Source organism: Mustela nigripes, chromosome 6 (genome assembly GCF_022355385.1).
Source record: "Mustela nigripes isolate SB6536 chromosome 6, MUSNIG.SB6536, whole genome shotgun sequence".
Taxonomy (NCBI): Eukaryota; Metazoa; Chordata; class Mammalia; order Carnivora; family Mustelidae; genus Mustela; species Mustela nigripes.
The window spans coordinates 68,960,920-68,980,482 of record NC_081562.1 but is presented as its reverse complement, the minus strand read 5'-3'; the positions used below and the strand labels follow the sequence as shown (position 1 = coordinate 68,980,482).

The 19,563-nt window shown below is 36.6% G+C and overlaps 2 protein-coding genes across 9 annotated transcripts in view; one reads left to right on the top strand and one right to left on the bottom strand.

Annotated features, from left to right (window-relative positions):
* IRAG2 (inositol 1,4,5-triphosphate receptor associated 2) overlaps positions 1-2,417 on the top strand; it is a 122,043-nt gene extending 119,626 nt beyond the window's left edge. Inside the window, 2 exon segments of the mRNA XM_059404490.1 lie at positions 1,293-1,400; positions 2,166-2,417. Coding sequence (XP_059260473.1) covers positions 1,293-1,400; positions 2,166-2,409 — 352 coding nt within the window. The 3' untranslated portion in view covers positions 2,410-2,417.
* A 452-nt stretch (positions 2,418-2,869) lies between these two features.
* Positions 2,870-19,563, bottom strand: part of DNAI7 (dynein axonemal intermediate chain 7) — a 62,971-nt gene continuing 46,277 nt past the window's right edge. For 3 of the 8 annotated variants that reach the window (XM_059402792.1, XM_059402796.1, XM_059402793.1), the window contains 7 exons: positions 15,105-15,180; positions 12,402-12,562; positions 9,566-9,722; positions 6,535-6,749; positions 5,584-5,751; positions 3,827-3,940; positions 2,870-3,145 (listed from right to left, as the gene is read on the bottom strand). In XM_059402792.1, the coding sequence (XP_059258775.1) occupies positions 2,870-3,145; positions 3,827-3,940; positions 5,584-5,751; positions 6,535-6,749; positions 9,566-9,722; positions 12,402-12,562; positions 15,105-15,180 (1,167 nt within the window). Of the gene's footprint in view, positions 3,352-3,826; positions 3,941-5,583; positions 5,752-6,534; positions 6,750-9,565; positions 9,723-12,401; positions 12,563-15,104; positions 15,181-19,563 lie in introns of those variants that run through there. The other 5 variants (XM_059402797.1, XM_059402798.1, XM_059402794.1 and 2 more) reach the window with 5 other exon arrangements.

The following is a 19,563-nucleotide window of genomic DNA, read 5'->3' as shown; positions in this document are numbered from 1 at the left end:
CTAGCTCGGCAGGGAGTCTAGCTCTCCCTCTGTCTGCCGGTTCCCCTGATTGTGCTCACTCTTGCTCTGGCAAATGAATAAATAAAATCTTAAAAAAAATAAATAAATGAAGTGAAATAATCCTTGGAGCCTACTACATGTGTTGAAACCCCTTTTCAGATTTAGAGTTAACATAATGGATTTTTCTGATCTGGGTTAAAGATCGGTTTTCTTCAAAAGATTACAATCTATTTTTTCTCTTGGTTAATATGGCATGATTTCTACTGAGAAGTCTTAGCAAACAAAAAAATGAAGTCTTGAGAATCTTACAAGAATTCAGGATTTGGGGTTTTTATGTATTTATTTTTAAGAGAGCAGGCAAGCAGGCGGAGGAGCAGAGGGAGAGGGAAAAGCCGACTCCCACTGAGCTGGAGTCCAATGTGGGGCTCAATCCCACAACCCCAAGATCATGTCCTGAACCAAAATCAGGAGTAGACCTTAAAACCAAGTCACGCAGGCACCCTGGGCCAGGTTTCCTTTAAAAACTAAAACCAGCCACATACATTCCCTGTAGATGTCCAAGAAGAGAAAAAAAAAAAAAATGACTTTGAGAAACATTTGCCTTTGGTAATAGTGAGAGAATTATGAGCTTGGAATTTCAAAATTCAAGTCCAACTAGGAATTCATCAGTAAACATGATAATGAAACAAGTTCTGTTCAGGTTAAAGGAACAACTCTTTAGACAATATGATTTTATTTAAAATATATTTGATCCAATTTCTATTTCCCAGCTCACTGAATAAACACTTTTAAAATTAAGATTTTTAAAGAAGCAATGACGTTACTCCAGTTTAGCATAAAATCCACTGTTAATGTATTATGTGATAAAAGGAGAGAAATTTTACCATATGTTTAATAAAAAACAGAGGAAGAAATATACACCTTTGTTTTTTAAAGTATGGTTACACACATAAGCAGAGAAAGAAATCACAGGTTAATAATACTGGTTAATTATTAGTGGTGCTAATTGATGAACTTCGACATGTTCTTTGTAAATGTCTCCTTTTTACTCACCCCTTGGCTAATATCCCAACTTCCTACAACACATTTTTCTAGATATAGCAAGTTTTTAAAATTAAATTCCTAGAAATAAAAATTTAGTGATTTGATTTTAGAATTATATATCAAATCTTTCTAAAGCAAAACAAATACTTGAGAGCCGCTTTAGTAATACAATAAAATTTGCAGTATTTTTTATAAATCTGGTATATTATCCATACTTTCAAACATTCAAACTTAATACTTATTTATAGAACTAAAGATGACTCAGAACCACCTGGAGAAGAAATAGCAGAAAGGACAAGAAAGCCAAGTCTTTCTGAAAAGAGAAATAATCCGTCAAAATGGGATGGCTCTTCACTGTAAGTTGTCTGCTTGCTAATGATCCTATTTCTGTGGAGTGGGGAAAGATGAGGCAGGGTTAACAGTATTAATCTTAGTCAAGGTACTAAAAGACCTATCAAATTGTTAAATTTAAGAGGAAAAAAAACAAACTTCACATGGTCTACAGGAGTTATCCCTGAACTGGTGGTTTAGGAACTTGGTTCTGGAGCCAGATGGCCTAAAGCAAGTTCATCTACTTTTAAGCACCAATTTCTTCACCTAAAAGATAGGGCTGACAGCAGCAGAACATGCAAAATGCTAAGACATAGATGATGTTATAATAAGCTTTTCTTTGTGTCTCATTTCTTAAACTAAAAATAGTTTACACCTGAATATAGCAAAAATCCCAGGTATGGTGAGAAATAAGTGGCATGTGTATATACACACATACCATGCTCCACAAAAATGTTAGTTGCCTTACCTGACTGAAATAATGAGATACTCACATGTTCTTGTTAGGAGTTAAATAATGGCCGAGTCACCTAATTTTCAGATCATCACCATAGCATTTCTTAACTTTAAGTCATTTCTCTAATTCTAAAAATTATTGGGGTGGAAGTGGGGCAAATTGTGGGCCAAACCAAGACAGCAGGCACATTACGTAGCTTATTGCCAGGCAGTGTTTTTGATAGGTAGGGCAGAGTGATGACTTGTCTGGTACTGTTGGCAAAAGGAGCCAACAGTACAAATAGCAAAACAAAATGTTGCCATTGCCAAATTCTGAATTTGTATTTTCCTTACAGTTATGACACAGTAGCTGCCTGGGCAACAAACCTCAAGACTTCCTTCAGAAAGGCGAATAAGGCACTCTGGCTTTCTGCTGCATTCATTGTGCTGTTTGCAGCTTTGATGAGCTTCCTCACTGGACGATTCTTCCAGAAGTCTGTGGATGCTGCTCCCATACCAGATGGGGACTCCTGGATGTCTCTTGAGCAAATCTTGTGGCCATTCACCGGACTCCAACACAATGGACCACCACCAGTGTGACTTAGCACATCTTAATGTATGTGTCTTGATTTTTAAAGTTTTAGTATCTGAACTTTGTAAATTAGTGATTTTTAGCTGGGAAATTATAGCATTGAACCACAGGGTCTCAGAAGGACTGCAAGATATTTAACATCCCTTCTTTCTGTGAGTTCCTCTCTGACTAAAATACAATGGGGAAGAAGCCTGCCTATGATTTTTAGTGAGCTTTTTGAGGAGGAGATATTCCATATTGCTTGTTAAAATTTATTCAAATAGAGTAAAAAGTGAACATTTTCAGTGGGCCAAATATTCATAAGAAAAAAACCCCACTTTTTAAAAAATAAAATTTGAGTACAAAATGCTTATTAGATTTTAATAACCTTTTGAAATACAGTCACTCATTACATTGCTTTTGAAGAAATGCCTGATTTTGCTCTGGGTTGCTTGACTTTTCATACTGCATAAAATCTGTCAGCGGGGATTAAGAATAGCTGAGCACTCTGGTCGAGAGTAGCATATAGCACACAGAGTCAATCAGCTGGCAGCTGGAGCTCCTAACTTTTTCCATGGCTTTTTGGGAAGCAAAATCCTTAACCATGTGATATAAAGTAGAATGAAACTCAGTTTCTTCTTTAAGGGCTTCAGAGAATGTCTCACTGTTTTCATTGATCTTGAGCCTTTGTGCTCTGTCACCACTAAACATTAAAAGGGTCCAATTAGGTTTCTGAATAGGTTTTTCACTAAGGTGTTCCTTCAGCTACAGGAAAAGAAAATTAGAGAAATCCATTAATAGTTCCTCTAATAGGTATTTTGGCAGAGTATAATTTGAACTCAGTCCCCAAAATTGCTAATGTAAAAGAAACACTCTTTAGTGTCTGATCTCTTAAACCATGTTTGTATGTATGTATTCATTCAACAGAGATTTCTTGAGTAGCTCGTATGTGCCAGGGAATGTTCTAGGTGCTGGAGATATAACAACAAAGAAGAAAAAACCATATTAATAACAATTGCAACAATAAAATCCTATCCTCCAGGAGCATATATTCGAGTGGGAGAAACACACAGTATACAAGTAAATATGGTGGCTCACTTGCGCTATCTTTATCAGGCAGCAGTAAATGTGCCAGAAAGTTCAATTGGAGGCCTGTCTCTGAGAGAAAAAAGCTTCCATTTGTTCTCATTTTGATGTAAAGAGCTGTCAGGACACTACCCTGAAGTCCAGAGTGTTTGATACCATAATGGACAGTGAAGGTATAGCCTTTATATAGCTTGGTTTTATATTTTTGACAAAATAAACAAAAGTGAAGTTTTAAAACTATTTGAATGTTAATTATTTTTTTAACCTTTTCAAGAGGAGAAACCATGGCCTACATTCATTTAGCTTTTGAGTATCTTCTTTGGAAGGACAAAGTAATTTTATGGGGTTTGTATACTATACCTTAACTATAACTTTATTTGAACTACATACTATATTCCACTTGCTCCAACCAAATGCAAAAGCAGAACTTAGCAGGGCCAGCTGCCGATAAGCTTTCATTTCTATCAAAGGATCCTGTCAATATAAAAACAAAATTGATCATAAAGCCTTTCACCAAGTCTTCCATCTTTGGCCTCCTACAGTCACTTCTTAACATGGAAAAATCCACTTAAAATCTAAGTCAGATGACATGATGACTCTGACAGTACAGGTCAATGGAGCTGCCTTTCAGAAGAGAAGCCAGAGTCCTAACAATGACCTACAAAGGGCCTCTCTGATCAGATATCCCCCCGCCCCACATATGCCCCACATATACCCCATTATGACCTTCTTTGTTTCTCTTTTTGCTCTCTGAGCTCCACTTGGCTAAATTCCCCACCTTCAAGTTTGGTTCAGATCCTACTTTCTTGGTGAAGGCCCCCTCTTCCAATACTATTTGATATTGTATGTTGCCCTATGATTCCTGATCTTCCCTTTTTTTTTTTTTTTTTTTTTTTAAAAATATATCATATTTTTCCTTTTTTTTTTTTTTTTTTTTCATATAAAATATAAGATAATCTAGTATATTTTTGCCTTCCTGTGCTAGAATGTAAGCTCCACAAGGGCAGGAACCTTGTTTTATTCACTAATGGATCTTAAGCATCTAAAACAATGTTCAGAAAAAAAATTCTTGAATATTCTGAGATGACTAGTACACTACATGCAGCATTTGTAGAGTAATTGGCAGTTGAGTTACTAAAACTAAGGTGCTTTTTCCCCCTACACATAAGTACACAGTTAATGATGTTATTTTCAGATATACCCATATTGTCATTTTCTGGCATATTTTAACCTGTTTTGTGCAGAAGAGTTCTATAGCCAAGAACACCTTTCATAATTGGAGCCTACTTTGGCCTCATTTGTATATCGTAAATATTTACTAAACATCTGATTCAAGGAGTATGCTAGATACTAGAATCATAGGTGATGAAAGAACAGTCCTCATCCTCATGGAACATAGTTTAACATGGAAGGATCTTGGGCACCTGGGTGGCTCAGTGGGTTAAGCCGCTGCCTTTGGTTCAGGTCATGATCTCAGGGTCCTGGATCGAGTCCCGCATCGGGCTCTCCTCTTAGCAGGGAGCCTGCTTCCCTCTCTCTCTCTCTCTGCCTGCCTCTCCATCTACTTGTGATGTGTCTCTGTCAAATAAATAAATAGACTCTTTAAAAAAAACAAACAAACAAACATGGAAGGATCTTATTTAACTAAAGCCTTATGAGTAACATGAAGCAGTATGCAGACAGGGAGCCTCTCCCAAGAAATGGAAGGAAGTGGGTTTTCTCTATCAGTGGCCCTTTTATGTGTTTAATTTCACCAAATTTGTTATGTTTGGGAAACTTCTGAGGCACTTAATCTTTTAGGAAATCTTACATATATCCAGCCTGGAAGAAGAAAGAAAATTTGAAGTTGCTCTAACTACCTTTGCCCTAACTGACCAGCTGTGTGAATAATGGTCCATTTGTCAGTATGAAGATCATACTAGAGGCTTCCTTTCTTGGGAAAGATTATTAAACTTGAGAGAACTCTGGATTTCTGGTCTTGCCATTTATTCCTTCCAATCAGTTCTGTGTGAGTGAATACAGAAAACCTAAGCCATACCTGAAGAGTTACATAACATTGAATACTGGCTACCATTCTAAATGTCCTTTACATTAAATTTGGAAAGACTTGTTCTTACCTTATAATTTATAACAACATAAAAATGAGAGTGTTCACTAGGGAAGATATTCAATCCAGCTTCTTTCAAAGCACAAATGAAAGAAATAGGAGTCATCCATTTTCCTTCCAAAATAGAGAAATGCTTTTTGTTACTTAGTGTGATTGACGCTAACAGGCAGAGGTTTTCCTAGTTTCAAGAAGAAAGATAGATTATTACATCATGATTCCATTTCCAGCCTTTAGCTTCTTCATACTAGTTTTTTGTTTTGTTTTGTTTTAGCTCTATATCATTCTGTACAAAAAAGTACGCAGGACAGATATGCTTTAGGCCAGCTCAGAGAAGTCAGTCATAAAGTCTCTGTTATCTCAACCAGTCCATCGGTCAACTTTTTGGGGGCTTTATCCGAACAGTCAAGAGACTGAAAGATCTCTCAGTTCTCCTCCCATTGTAGGAGTTATGATCTAAGAACACTAGTCACATTGAATTACAGTAGCCATTTGATAGCTAGTCATGTTGCAACTTTTAAGGATAGTTTTTTTTTTTACAAATATAAGATTTAAGGTAATCAAAGTTACCCAGTTTTAAAGTTTGCAGAGTGGCAATTTGAAGGTATACAGAAATCACAGTCCTCTTCTGGTTTTAGAAGTCTAACGTGCTATCCACTGTGGGACAGAACCACCCTCCTCTTCTGGAAAGAGGAAGCCTCTTTAGAGTGGATCAAAAACTGCAACAGGCTTGTAGCTTCACTAAGTGGCCTATTTCTACTAAAGGGTGCAAGTTTGTACTTTGCTTGTTGTATGTTATTACCTATCCAATCACTATTTCATTTAGAAATTATGGCTCAAAGTGTATTTTAAATACACTTGTAACATTTCAATATGTCAATCACCAGTGACTGATTACTTTGACATACTTTAACTGTCATCAAGCGGTTTACCTCTTTCATATGACTTACTCTCTGTGACTTACCTTAATTTGTATTTGAATCGTAGTAAATACTGTAGTCACAGTCAAAAGTACTTGATCCACATCAAGTGGTGTTAGTTCCCATGACTGGAATGGCATGTTAATATGAGCATCCTGAATCAAGGTAACAGGGCCAAGCGTTTCTAGGCTGAATGTTACAAGTCTGTCTTCTGGTTTGTAAGAGACATTGCTGATGCCATCAGTTTGCCAATGTTTACCTGCATAATAAGGAAAGAAAGTAACAGTTTCATTTTTTCTATACAAAAAATGAGATGAACGGAATGACCCAAATAACTGCAAAGGTGTATAAATTGATCTTTTACATTCAGTAGAGAATCTCTACAAAAAGCCACTTTTGCTGGTTCTTCCTGGCTACAGGATCAAATCCGAACTCCTCAGCATGGTATCTAAGGCCTTCAGAATGAAGACTCGTGTTTCTGGCTTCACCCCTTGCACTTCTGACACCTGGTTTTAGCTATGCTTTCCCCCTCCCCCAACAGCATCATCCACTGAGCCTCTGCACACGCAGTCCTTTCTTCCTAATCAATCCTTTAGAGAATCTCTCATCTTGTTTAAAACAAAACAAAACAAACAAAAACCACCAAAAAACTTTAAAATTCACCTGTGTTAAGTATATATTTTCGTAAATTCCCCCAGTTGTGCAACCATTACCACAATCCAATTTAGAACATTATTATTTTCTCCATAGGTTCCCTCATGTCCATTTTATAGTTAATTACTCCCATTCTCGCCTCTAGCCACAGGCAGCCATTAATATACTTCCTGTCTCTAAAGATGTCTTTTCTGGACTTTTCATATAAATACAATCATATGTAGGTGGTCTTTTGTGTCTCTTACAACTTAATAATAAAACACAACCCAATCTGAGAATGGGAAGAAGATCTGGATGAACATTTCACTGAAGAAAATCCAGTAAAGGATAATAAACACGTACAAAAAGATGTTCCACATGATGTTATTAGGGAAGTACAATATAAACCCCTGAAATACCACTTCATACTCACTAGAAAGGCTAGAATAAAAAAAGATCACAAATGTTAGCAAGGATGTGAAAGGTGGGAAACCTCCTGTAATACTGGCAGGCATGTAAAAAGTACAGTTACTTTGAAAAACAACTGGACAGCTTCTTAAAAAGTTAAACATAAATTTACCATTCAACCCAGCAGTTCCTTCCTAGGTATATACGCAAGAAAAAGGAGAATGTACGTCCGCACGAACACTTGCATGCCAATGTTCTTAGTCTCTTAAGGCCCGGTTCAACATTCTATACCAAGACAAGCCTTTCTTAATGCTCCAGGTGGACCCCCTGGGCTGCTCCATAACACTTCTACCTATTACAGCACCCTTCTGTGTCATATTAGGTGGCTTTTCCTTGTCTTCCTCCCCTACAACTTTGAAAACTCCTAGAGGAAGGAAATCTGTCCCATTTATCCTGTATTTCTTATTGTGTAGCATAATTATGGAATACACGAGTTATTCCCTTCCCTCAAATGACTTCTCCATCTCCACATGGCTTTCTCCTCACATGAGGGATCCACTCACTCTTTTTAACTCTGAAATTCAATATAATACATACAATTATGTTGACAAAGTAAGGGATTCATAATTCATTTTTACAGTAATAAAATTAGTTTTTTAAAGGTAAAAATTAAGTATCACCTATAAATAAATTCTCTAATTTTTAGTATTTCCTGGAAAAAAGTTTCCCCATGGGAAGAATTACTGGAGTTGTATACTACTGCTGTAGTCAGAGACAAATTTTACACATTATATTTCCCCGAATCATGTGGGATAACTTATCTTGTCAATTCTAACTTAGTGTGACTAATTTTTAACAGAGTAAATACTTAAAAACATTACCATTAAAGGAAAAATGAAACTTCTTAAGCAACATGAAGGGAAGAAATTACCTAATTGTTCATTTTGACAGATTTTGTAATTTAATGTATTGATGGAGCTATACTGTTATTAATTCATAATTTTTATCTAGAATATAAATATCTTTTTAAAAAAAGATTTTATTTATTTATTTGATTGACAGAGATCACAAGTAGGCAGAGACAGGCAGAGAGAAGGGGGGGAGGAGCAGGCTCCCTGCTGAGCAGAGAACTCGAGCTGAAGGCAGAGGCTTAACCCACTGAGCCACCCAGGCGCCCCTAGAATATAAATATCTTGTGCCTAGGTATACACAACCAAAAATGTGGATTACTGTAGCCATCATAAAAAAAGTTAAAACTGCATAACACTTACCTTTTCTGGTACAGAAATTCCTAAATTCTCTGCTCCTTTGACTACATAAATGGATTAATAGCTCTGTGCCTTTGTGATCTGTTCTGAACCTGTCACAAACTCAGTAAATTCTTCCACAAATATGAATATAAAATGCTTCACATTAAAAGTAAAGCCACACTTCTTTTGTCTAGCAGCCTCAAACCTGCATACATTAATTTACCAGACCAAGACTTCTCAAAATTGAGCCCGCCAACCCCAAATGAGGTATTTGTTAATGATTAGTAAATCCTTAGCTAGTATCTCTGCTGGTACTTCTGATTTTGTTATTTATTTCACATTTTGGATAACCAATAATTTCCCATGGTTCAACAATCAAAAGTTATAAAGAGACAGGAAGTGGCTAGTATTCATCTGTCTCAGGTTTCCTAATGGCCCACTCCCTATCTCCAGTACTTGTCTGTAATAAGATTTGAAATTTCTAAGTTATTAACATTAAAATAAATTTTAATCACCCCAATCTGAATTATGTACTCATTTCAGGAGAGAGTAGGTTTTTCACTTATGTAAGACTTCAGGAACTAACAGTTGTAACATTCAATGCATACACTCCAATCCCTATTCATTTCCATCAAGAGCAAACAAAATAAACACACTAGAGTTGCCATAGAAATGTGTAAGATTAGAAATGCGGAGTTTACACACTGTAGTTTCTGTTTTAAGGATTTGTGTTAGAGCTCTTTTCATTACATAATTATCAAAGTTGATTACAGTATTGCTGTACCTTCAGCATCCCACCTTGCAACCATAGGGTCCTCAAACAAGATTACATTCTCCTGAACCTCAAGTGTCACCTCTATGGGTGGGAAAGCATTTTCTGTTTCAACGTCTTCCGTAGTTTCTGGAGGATATATATATTTCTGCAATCCTTCTTTGAGTATCTTTTAAAAATGACCAAAATAATATCAAGTTAGACACTGACTGGTAACAAGTAAAGATGTAAATATTGCTGAGTAAACTGTATGTAGTTATTAAGTATTGAAGATCAGTCTCATTTACTAAAGATTACTAACAAAATTTCACAACAAAATTAAAAGATAATGATTGAGGAGGAAAATAATCACCAAATCTGAATCACAGACTCTTCCTCTGGTCCAGGTTCTATGTTGGGACTTACTAATCATTTTATTCCTCCAAGTAATCTTATAAAACATATATTTAACAGAAATAACTGGGACTTAAAGAAATCAAATAATTTGCCAAAGATTACAAAATGACTTCAAGGAGGCATTACAACTCAAAAACAGAGCTCTAGGACTCTAAATCCCATATTCTAATACCTTGGTTAGGGTGTGTAGGTAAAGAGGGGAAGGAGTATAAACATACTTTTGAGAAGTATAGAAACGAATGGATGAAAGTAAAAAAAATCATCACGTTGGTACACCTTAAACTTTTACAATGATTTATGTCAATTACATCTCAATAAAGCTGGAGAGAGAAAGTAAATTAAGTCAACAGCAGATCTCTCTGGGATGGAGGAGATCTGTCCATTATTTGAACATAGCAGAGAAGGATCTAGGGAAGGAAGGGTAGGGAAGATTAAGACTGATTAAAAATAGAGGAAAAACTGGATGGGTTAAAATTCTAGAAGAGGGGGCGCCTGGGTGGCTCAGTGGGTTAAAGCCTCTGCTTTCAGCTCAGGTCATGATCCCAGGGTCCTGGGATCGAGCCCTGCATGGGGAGGGGGGGGGGTCTCTGCTCAGCAGGGAGCCTGCTTCCCCCTCTCTCTGCCTGGCTCTCTGCCTACCTGTGATCTCTGTCAAATAAATTAAAAAAAAATTCTAGAGGAGGTGGGAAATTATTGAAAAGACACTTGAATAAAAGGAAGAAGACCTCTTTGTTGCAAAAGAGAAAAACAATTTTAAAGAGGATACTTTGAGCTCAATGGAGAACACAGAATGATGATATGAGGACACCAACAAAATTCAAGAAAAGATCTTTGAGTGAATTCTTAGAAACCCCAGCCCTGATAAAGAATTTTGAAAGCCTGCCTTCACCAAAGGATGCCTTTCTTTGACTCCCCACTGTCCTTCAAGCAACACAGAGGTAGGAAAAACTGATTCAAATAGACTGTTCTAAGTAGCTACAGACCAGGTTATCTCCCCCAGGAATGCTCTAATAAATACATTCTCAGTTGTGGGGAGAATGGGAAAGGAATAGCAGTATCATCCCCAAGGGGGTGAAAATTAGTTTGGGGGGGCATGAAAAAATTATACTCTTTTAGGTGTAAAGCACAGCTATATATTTAGTACATACACAAATACATTGTATATCTATGGTATTAAAATTTCATGGGGTGGATGGCTAGGAAAGAAAATGCCTACAAAGGCTCCTTAGAGAGGTGATAATGGGGAAAAAAATAAAAATTGACAAATGCCACTCCATGACGATAAAGTACCAAGGTTCTTAGTGGTAGAACTGCGAGTGAGAAGTAGCTGACAGTCTATGTACATGATATGCTGGAGGAGAGAGAGACAAGGAGAGGAGAATGAATTAGAGGGAAGGGGAGAACGAACGAGAGGGAGGGGGAGAATTCAGAAAGGCTAGAGAACAAGGAAGGAGGAAGGGGCTATGACAATATAGCAGGGTGTATTTGGGACACAAGCTACCATGAAGTAAGTTAAAATAAACCAAGTCAATACCAGGGCAAATGTTACTATTTACTGAAACAGGAGTGAGGAAGTCCTTCAAAAATGATCTCACAACTGTTGTCATTGACATCCTTACTAAGAGTGTGGAACGTGCATCAGCAATAGTGCCATCACCTGGATCTGTGCTTCTCAAACTTAAATGTGCACATGAATCACCTGAGGGTCTTCTTAACACTCAGATTCAGCAGATCTGAGGTGAAGCACCAGATTATGCATTTCTAGCTGATGCTGATCCTGCTGGCTCATGGACCACACTTTATACACCAAAGATCCAGACCAGTGGTTCTCAAACTTCAAGGTGTGTTTTGCTAATACACAGACTACAAAACCTCATCCCTAGACTTCCTGATTCAGTAAAACTAAAATGAGGCCCCTGAATTTGCATTTCTAGAAAATTCCCAGATGATGTTAATGCTTTTGGTCAAGGGACCACATGTTAGGAACCACAGAGCTAGACCAGAGTACACAAACTATGGCCCCTAAAAAATCTGGTCCACCACCAGTCTTTTTAAATAAAGTTTTCATTTGCATCTGGCTGTCTTACTGTACTGAAAGCTGCAACAGAGCTGGTATGCCCACAAAGCTGAAAATATACCCCATCTGGCCCTTTACAGAAAACGTCTGTCAGCATCTTAAATAGACTTTCATTATTAAGAGCAAACTGGCACAATCTAAATATAGTGCTATAGGTTTACAATTAATATGTATGAATCATAGTTTTAAAATTCATATTATTTTAGAGTTCTTTCCTTTAATATTGGATTCAAATTTTATAAATTCAAGACTATTTAAAATTAGTTTTCCCTTTATGCTTCCTTAATAGATTAAATTTCATTAGATGTTAGATCATTTAAGATAAAAGTGTGAGAAATAATTTTACTCATAAATTTGATTCAAAAATCAACCTACTTCCACAATCATCCAGCCTTTCATTGGTTTACACTGCGGGGGAAGCTCCAAAATATCCAAGTGGTATACTCCACCGAGGGTTGTGAATTGGCATAAATCAACCTCATTGTCTTCAAAGATATATGGCTTTTCATTAGCATTCTTTATCAGCAAAAACTGTGCTAAAATTAATCAGATTAATTCAGTTTCTAAATAGATTGCAACAATCTGGCATTAGGAGGGAGAGGAAAAAATTCTGGAAATGAAGTTTTTATTTAGCTACTAAAACATCAAAAAGTGGTTAATTCAAAACTATTCACAAAGCTAACCTTCAAAGTAGTAATAAGCATGTATAATGATAGGCTAAAGGGGAGGGCTCCATTTATAGCTTATATACCAACACTTTTAAGAATATGTATCTAATAAGCATGTTACAATTAAAATAACTTCAATAATACATTGTATCACAAGAGGAGGAAAAATAATTTTCCCTCTACCTTCTGAGTTCTCGGCTGAACTTTTATACAAAAGGCAGAACAAGAGGAAATAAACCACTCATTTATTAATATGAATACCTCATGTAAACATGGGAGATTACCCAGGGAAAAATGAGTAACTTAAGAGGTGGCTCAGAACTCTGGCTTATACAGCATCTTCAACTAAGAACAACAAATTTGTGGGGAAATGACAAGACAAAGGAAACCAGTTTCAGGTTTCTGACTGTAGAGAAAAGGACTAGTTAGTAAAGTTCGTTATGCAGATTCTTCTGGTCTCCTTTCTGGGCTGATAGGTCTGAAGTTAAATCTGGGCATTAACCACTGTCACTCTTGGTAGAGAGCGGAGTGACACCCTTTGAAATTTATGTCTTGTTTTTAGGCAAATAGGGGGAGGGTAGGCAGCTTTTCTTGCATCTGCATCTTTATAAGTCCTTAACTTAAAATATCCTTATGCCAAAGTGGCATATTTTGGGGTGGCATATTTTGCTACCCTTCATTATAAAATAAGGAAAAGTGGCTTAACACAAAGTTTGTTACCTGACAAATTAATGTTTTTAAACTGGACATTAGGGGGCTAAAAATCTTAAAGAAGAAAGTAAAATGGAGAAAAACATAAAATTTTCATCCATATATTAAAGCTAACCTTTTTTTTTTTTTTCCCAATAAAAACAGGTCCAGCTCATTAAAAAAAAGGGGTGGACAGAGGCTTTAAAGTGAAAAACTGTATTGGATAATCCCTTCTGTATAGAAATTTTATGGGGAAATTCTATAATTCCATAATTCTCAGTGTACAATCAAGGGAATATTTTAAATCATGTATCACTAAGACCATTCCCACCTGTCCACCAAAAGTCTTTCCAGTGTAGAAAGATAAGGGAAATCAGACTGCTTATAGGGTCTACTCCTTACTTACTATGTAACCTTATGCAAGATATGCTAATTAACATGTGTTTTCTCTCCTTCTTCTACAAAAGAGATATTGATATCTATCTACTGAATTTGGGGAGTTGTAGTTAATACATGTAAAAAGCTTAGAACTGGTGTCAGACACACAGTAAAACTTAGGAAGTGTTAGTCTTGTTATTTATCATTTTAATTTTCCTCTCCCATAAAAGGAAGCACACTGAGAAGTCACTGAATTTAACCCATGGACAGCAGACACTGAAAATTAATGACAATATGCAAATAAAATTCCAATTAAGCAATTGCTCTTTTTCCCTTGTACACTTTCAATAAAATGCTGACTTTAATTTCAAATTTATGTAGTTAATAATCCATTTACCTAAAAAGAAAGAAAAAGAATACTGTATCCAAATTCAGACATTTATGATTAGGGGATTAACATATATATTATTTGGGGATTAGCATATAGAAAACCTCAGTATTATTGGCAGAAGTTCATGAACTGGCTCTAGTATCCTAATTCTAACAGGAAAATTAACCTCCTCAGGGCTATAGAAAAGTTTTGAAGATATAAACCTAGTTGGCTGCTGAAACAAAAGTGTGTTGGGAAAAGTGAAGAAGTAGACAAGAAGTATGTTATGAAAAATATGCTAAAAAGTCTATAGAAATTGATTCCTTAGAAGTTCCTGGGAAGTGATGGACATACATCTCAAACTAAAAGATATGTAAGTTAGACATCACTATCACTTTGACATTTTTAAACTCTCTTCAATTGTTATTTTCCAAGATAAGATTGAATACAAAAGGGTTGAGAAATTTATGGTTATGCACGTGTTTGTGAATATTCATTACAACATTGTTTGTAATAATAAAAAATTAGAAATAACCTTACCATCAATAAAGATTTAAATAATGTTCCATTACTGGGATGAAATTATACAGCTACTAAAAAGGTTATTAATATGTTCTGACCTAGGACAGTGTTGAACATATTCATTTAAGTAAAATATGCATTATGTTCTATATATGTCTATAGACTATGCTACATAAAATTACAAATTATTATTGATAAAAAATTAATTTTCAAACATTTATATGCTATTTCATGGTTTCATTAAAAATCAAAAGAGAGCTACAAAGAGAAGAAATACAAACAGGAGAAATTTTTGTTAATACTGGTTATTTCGAAGAGGGATTATGAAGAATTTTCACTTGACATATATTTCTGCAACATCTGAACTTTTTAATGCAACATCTGCATTTCTGTTGTAAGCTGGAAAATCCCAATAAAGTTAAATTCTACTAACATAATTTAGAAGAATACCTGATAAGACTGTTTCACTTAATAATTTCATCTCCACTTCACATTTTGTGGCTTCAGATTCTTCCTGGACAAAACTCTACAGAAAACACAAGGACAGAAGGGTGACTGTGTCTGCTGCAGCCCAGATTCACTCTTCATTCTCTCCCCACTCCAGTTCCCACTTCAGATGCCTGCTACCTCAGTTTCTGGGCCCCACACTGACACTTGCTCTGGCAGAAAAAGTGGACTCAAAAACAGTATTTTAAATTTCAGTGAAAATGAGAGCATATCTCCACAGAACCTCACGAGGGCAGGAGCTAGACTGCTCAGATTCTCTGATGACAATCCTCAAGTATAAAATCGACTAGGAAGCAATGTTATTTATATTTGAATTTTGATTTTAGCCAAGTTTTAGGTTTTCCTTGATTTTGGCAAACAGCTCTCTGATAGACTAATTCCAAAGCCTGCTTTTGGGTGAGCCTCTCAAGAAAATTAAAGATGTCATGCATCAAATAAGGTATAAGATACTACACTGTAGAGTAGTAAATGAGTATTTCAATAGGAGGACATAAGATCTCCTTATGTATTCTAAATCTGCCACTAATTTCCATTTGTAACCTTGAGGAAGTCCTCGAACCATTTTGGGCCTCAAATTCCTGCTCTAACAACATATTTGGTACTGAACTGTGTGCCAGACATAATAACACATCTTGTAAACAATCCTAAGAGATGGCTATATCTTCATTTTACACAAAAAAGGAAACTGAAGCTTAGGGAAATTACTATTTTAAGAGTCAAAATAATAGAAGTGAATAATTTTATATATAGTAAGGCTGTATACACTGTAAAACTTTGGTTTGTGTGTGTTTATATTTGCAAACTGGATAATATCCAGCAAACTTCATTTGACCCCTATACTATCTGTACTTCTAGAGCAATAGAAAAGTCTTGTACCAGAATTTTAGTCAGAAGCTAGTTAATCCCTTCATCTCTCTCATCTTCAACCACCATTCAGTGCCGAGTCTCCCTTAATAATTTATCATAATAATCTGTGCCTGGGTGGCTCAGTGGGTTAAGCCTCTGCCTTTGGCTCGGGTCATGATCTCAGGGTCCTGGGATCGAGCCCCAAATCAGGCTCTCAGCTCAGCGGGGAGCCTGCTTTCCCATCTCTTCTGCCTGCCTCTCTGCCTACTTGTTATCTCTGTCAAATAAATAAAATCTTTATAAAATAATAAATTATCTTTTCCATCATTCTTGTCACTGTATTGCCCTCTGTCATCTTCTTGAGCACTTTACACTACTGCCTTCTCTGCCAACCCGTTCCATGCACTTTGGAAACTTCTCATTTACAGACTCATTCATTCAAAGAATTTTCACAGAGTGCCTAAATTGTACAGGTATTGCCAGATACTAGAAATAAACAACAAAAAAAAACGACAAGGTCCCTGACTCAAGGTGTTCCCAGTCTATTAAGGAAAGCAGGTAAAGGAATAGTTACACTACAGTTTTGTGGCTACTGTAGTAAAAAGTCAGGGGGTCCATAACAGGAGTATAAAGAACAGTTAATTCTATGGGGGAAAATATTGCATGAGTGAGTGAAAATAGGAAATGCTACCCCAAAGTGGTAAAGTTTGAACTAAATCTTGAACGATAATTAGGCTTCCTGAAAAAAAATGGTGGGACAGAATTCCAAGTGTGAGTGAGGGCAGAAAGGCATGAAGCAAAATAGAGTTCCAAGCACCTGAAGTACTCAGGTATGGTTGGAGTGAGACATACTACGAAGGTGTAAAAATCTGAAGCTGGAGAGAGGGGCCAGAGTGTAGAGTTTAGATGACACTCTAAAGATTAGAATTTCTCCTATGGGTAAAAGGGAGCCTAGAAAGGACTTAATGGGAAAGTGGCGTGAAGAAGTTTGCATTTGCAGAGTATTCTGGTGGCCAGCTGATGAATGGATTCCTTAGTGGAGGGTAAGAAGTCCGAAAAGGATCAGGGTCTAACTCAAGGTAGAAGCAATCGGGTTCATTAGAAGGAGCATATATGGGAGATGACATGGAGGTAGAATCAACATAGCTTGGATGGTAACTTGATACAGATGATAAGGGACAGGTGAAGGCTGATTTTCAGGTGTCTGCTTCGGTGATAAAGTGCATGGTGACAGTTATCAGGAAAAGACGAGGAGGAAGGACAGGTTTGGGGAAGAGTAATGAATTCAATTGTGAATGTGCTGAACTATCATTAAAAAGCCAGTTGCATTTCTTTCTTGCAGGAAGGATTATGATCATTAAAAATACCAAAGGTATTGGGCCAAAATTCACATCTTCAAAAAGTTGAGAATTCTTTAGAGTTTAGACCAAACTGGTTTCTTGCCTTGCAGGAAATCTAAAAATGTAGGTTTACAAGGAACTCTCCCCTTGATAGCCACAGTACCACAGCATGCAACAATAGGGATTTATCAGCCTCGAATTTATCACATGACAGGATAATCTTGTATTGAATACACTGACTTCACCTAAGTCAGAATTTTTACTATTTTATGTTACTGTTTAGCTCAACTGACTTTTTTCTGAAGCTAGACCACTTAATGCCGGAAGCAATGTGTCAGTTTACATGGTAGTGCAAGCTCCTTAATCTTGCTAACTGCTCCCTAATGTCTTGCTGTCCTGGCAGCTGCACCAGGAGAACACACTCCTGCAAAAGCCTTCAGCTCCAAACTGCATCTGCTGACCATATAATCCTTCCTGGTTTCATACATTATGAAGTTCCTTGTGTCAGTTGGCTATGAAGCTGAAAAAAACCCTTTTTTCTTCATATGATCATGTTTGTCCTGTTTCATCATAACTGTTTTTACAAAACTGGTTATTTTCATTAGATTTTTTTCCTTCTCCAAATAAACTTTAGCACTGTTCTGTCAAGTCTCAAAAATTGCCAACTGGAATTTTTACTTGAATTGCGCTAAATTTAAACATGTATAATAAATCTATAAAAACAATATGTGCTAAAAACTGCCTGGAAACATTGACAGAATATGAAACAGAAGGGAGCTGAACTATAACTTTTCAGTGAGACCTGGGCTCAGTAGATACAGGAATTGGCTTATAATATGGGAAGAACTTCACAGTACCCTAGCAAAGTATTTTTCATTATAAGTTAATGTACAGATGTTGTAAAATGGAAAATTTTTAATATATATAGAATTTGAATTTGATATAAAACAACCTGGATCATGAATAAGATCAGTGGAACCAAAACAGAGTTTCCAGAAATAGATCTCATGGTCCACTTGGGAGTTTAGCATTTGGCATTTTAGACCAGCAAGAAAAACCTACGTTCATGTGATAAGTGTTTTGAGACAGTTGGTTAAGATTTGAAATAAACTTAGATTCTTCCTACTTTAAACTAAAATTCCAGACGGATAAAAGATTTCAATGTAAAAACAGAGCTAAGCCAATCAAAAGCCACAAAACTCATGCAAGTAGTTGATGAGAAAGTATATGTTGACATCAACAATTACCAGTGCAGTTGGTGATCTTGATATTGCAGAGCTGCAAAACATCAGCACTCAATACAAATTGGTCTAGAATCCTATTGTCCATCAAAAGAACATCTATATAAAGGAAGTTCATTGACCTGAAGTCCATTTTTTTTTTTTCATCAAAAGGTGATTTACATTTAGAGCTTCAGAACAAATTGTTGGAATTGGCTCTTCATAAGGAATTAAAATGAATTTTGAAACAGTGTCATTTGCTTTATTTTGTCTAAAAGCTAAGAATGAATATCCTGAGTCTGCTGAAGTCTCATTTATTCCTGTGGCTTTAATACCACCAGCAGGCCAGTGGTTTCCAGATCAATGCTAGTGATGCTCTTCGGGACGCCCACCCTCAGTACTGCTCAAGTCTAGAAATGTAGGGCATAATGTGCATGGGGACATGGGGCTGGGCCTGACTGCTCAGAGCTCCAGGCTCACATAACTTACCCGACATTTCCATTTGTGTGTCCCCAAAGTACCAGGCCCAAAATAAAAGTTTTGTTTCACTGTCACTCTCAACCAGGTCAGCCCGTTTCTATGCATCTCAGTAAACTGTACCACCATCTGCTTAGTTTCCCAAAATAAAAACTCCACAAGATTGTTCATTTTACCTGCAAAACATGTCCCTAAAATATCCACTTTTCCATTTCTCTTACTACAACCTTTGACCAAGCACCACTGCTTCTAATGCCTCCCCACTGCTATTTAACCAGATGCTGGGGGCTTCTATTCTAGCCCCGCACAATCCATTCTCTACGTAGTAGCCAGAATAACCTTGCAAAGCTATAAATCACATCATGCCACTCTCCCTCTTACAAACCCTTAATGGCTTCCCACTGCATTTACAATAAAACCTTAACTTCTTAGTCTGGCCTGCAAAGCCCTGCTTCTTCTGGCTTCTGCTTTCCTCTCTGATGTCATCATATACCACTTGCCTTCTTCCACCATATGTCA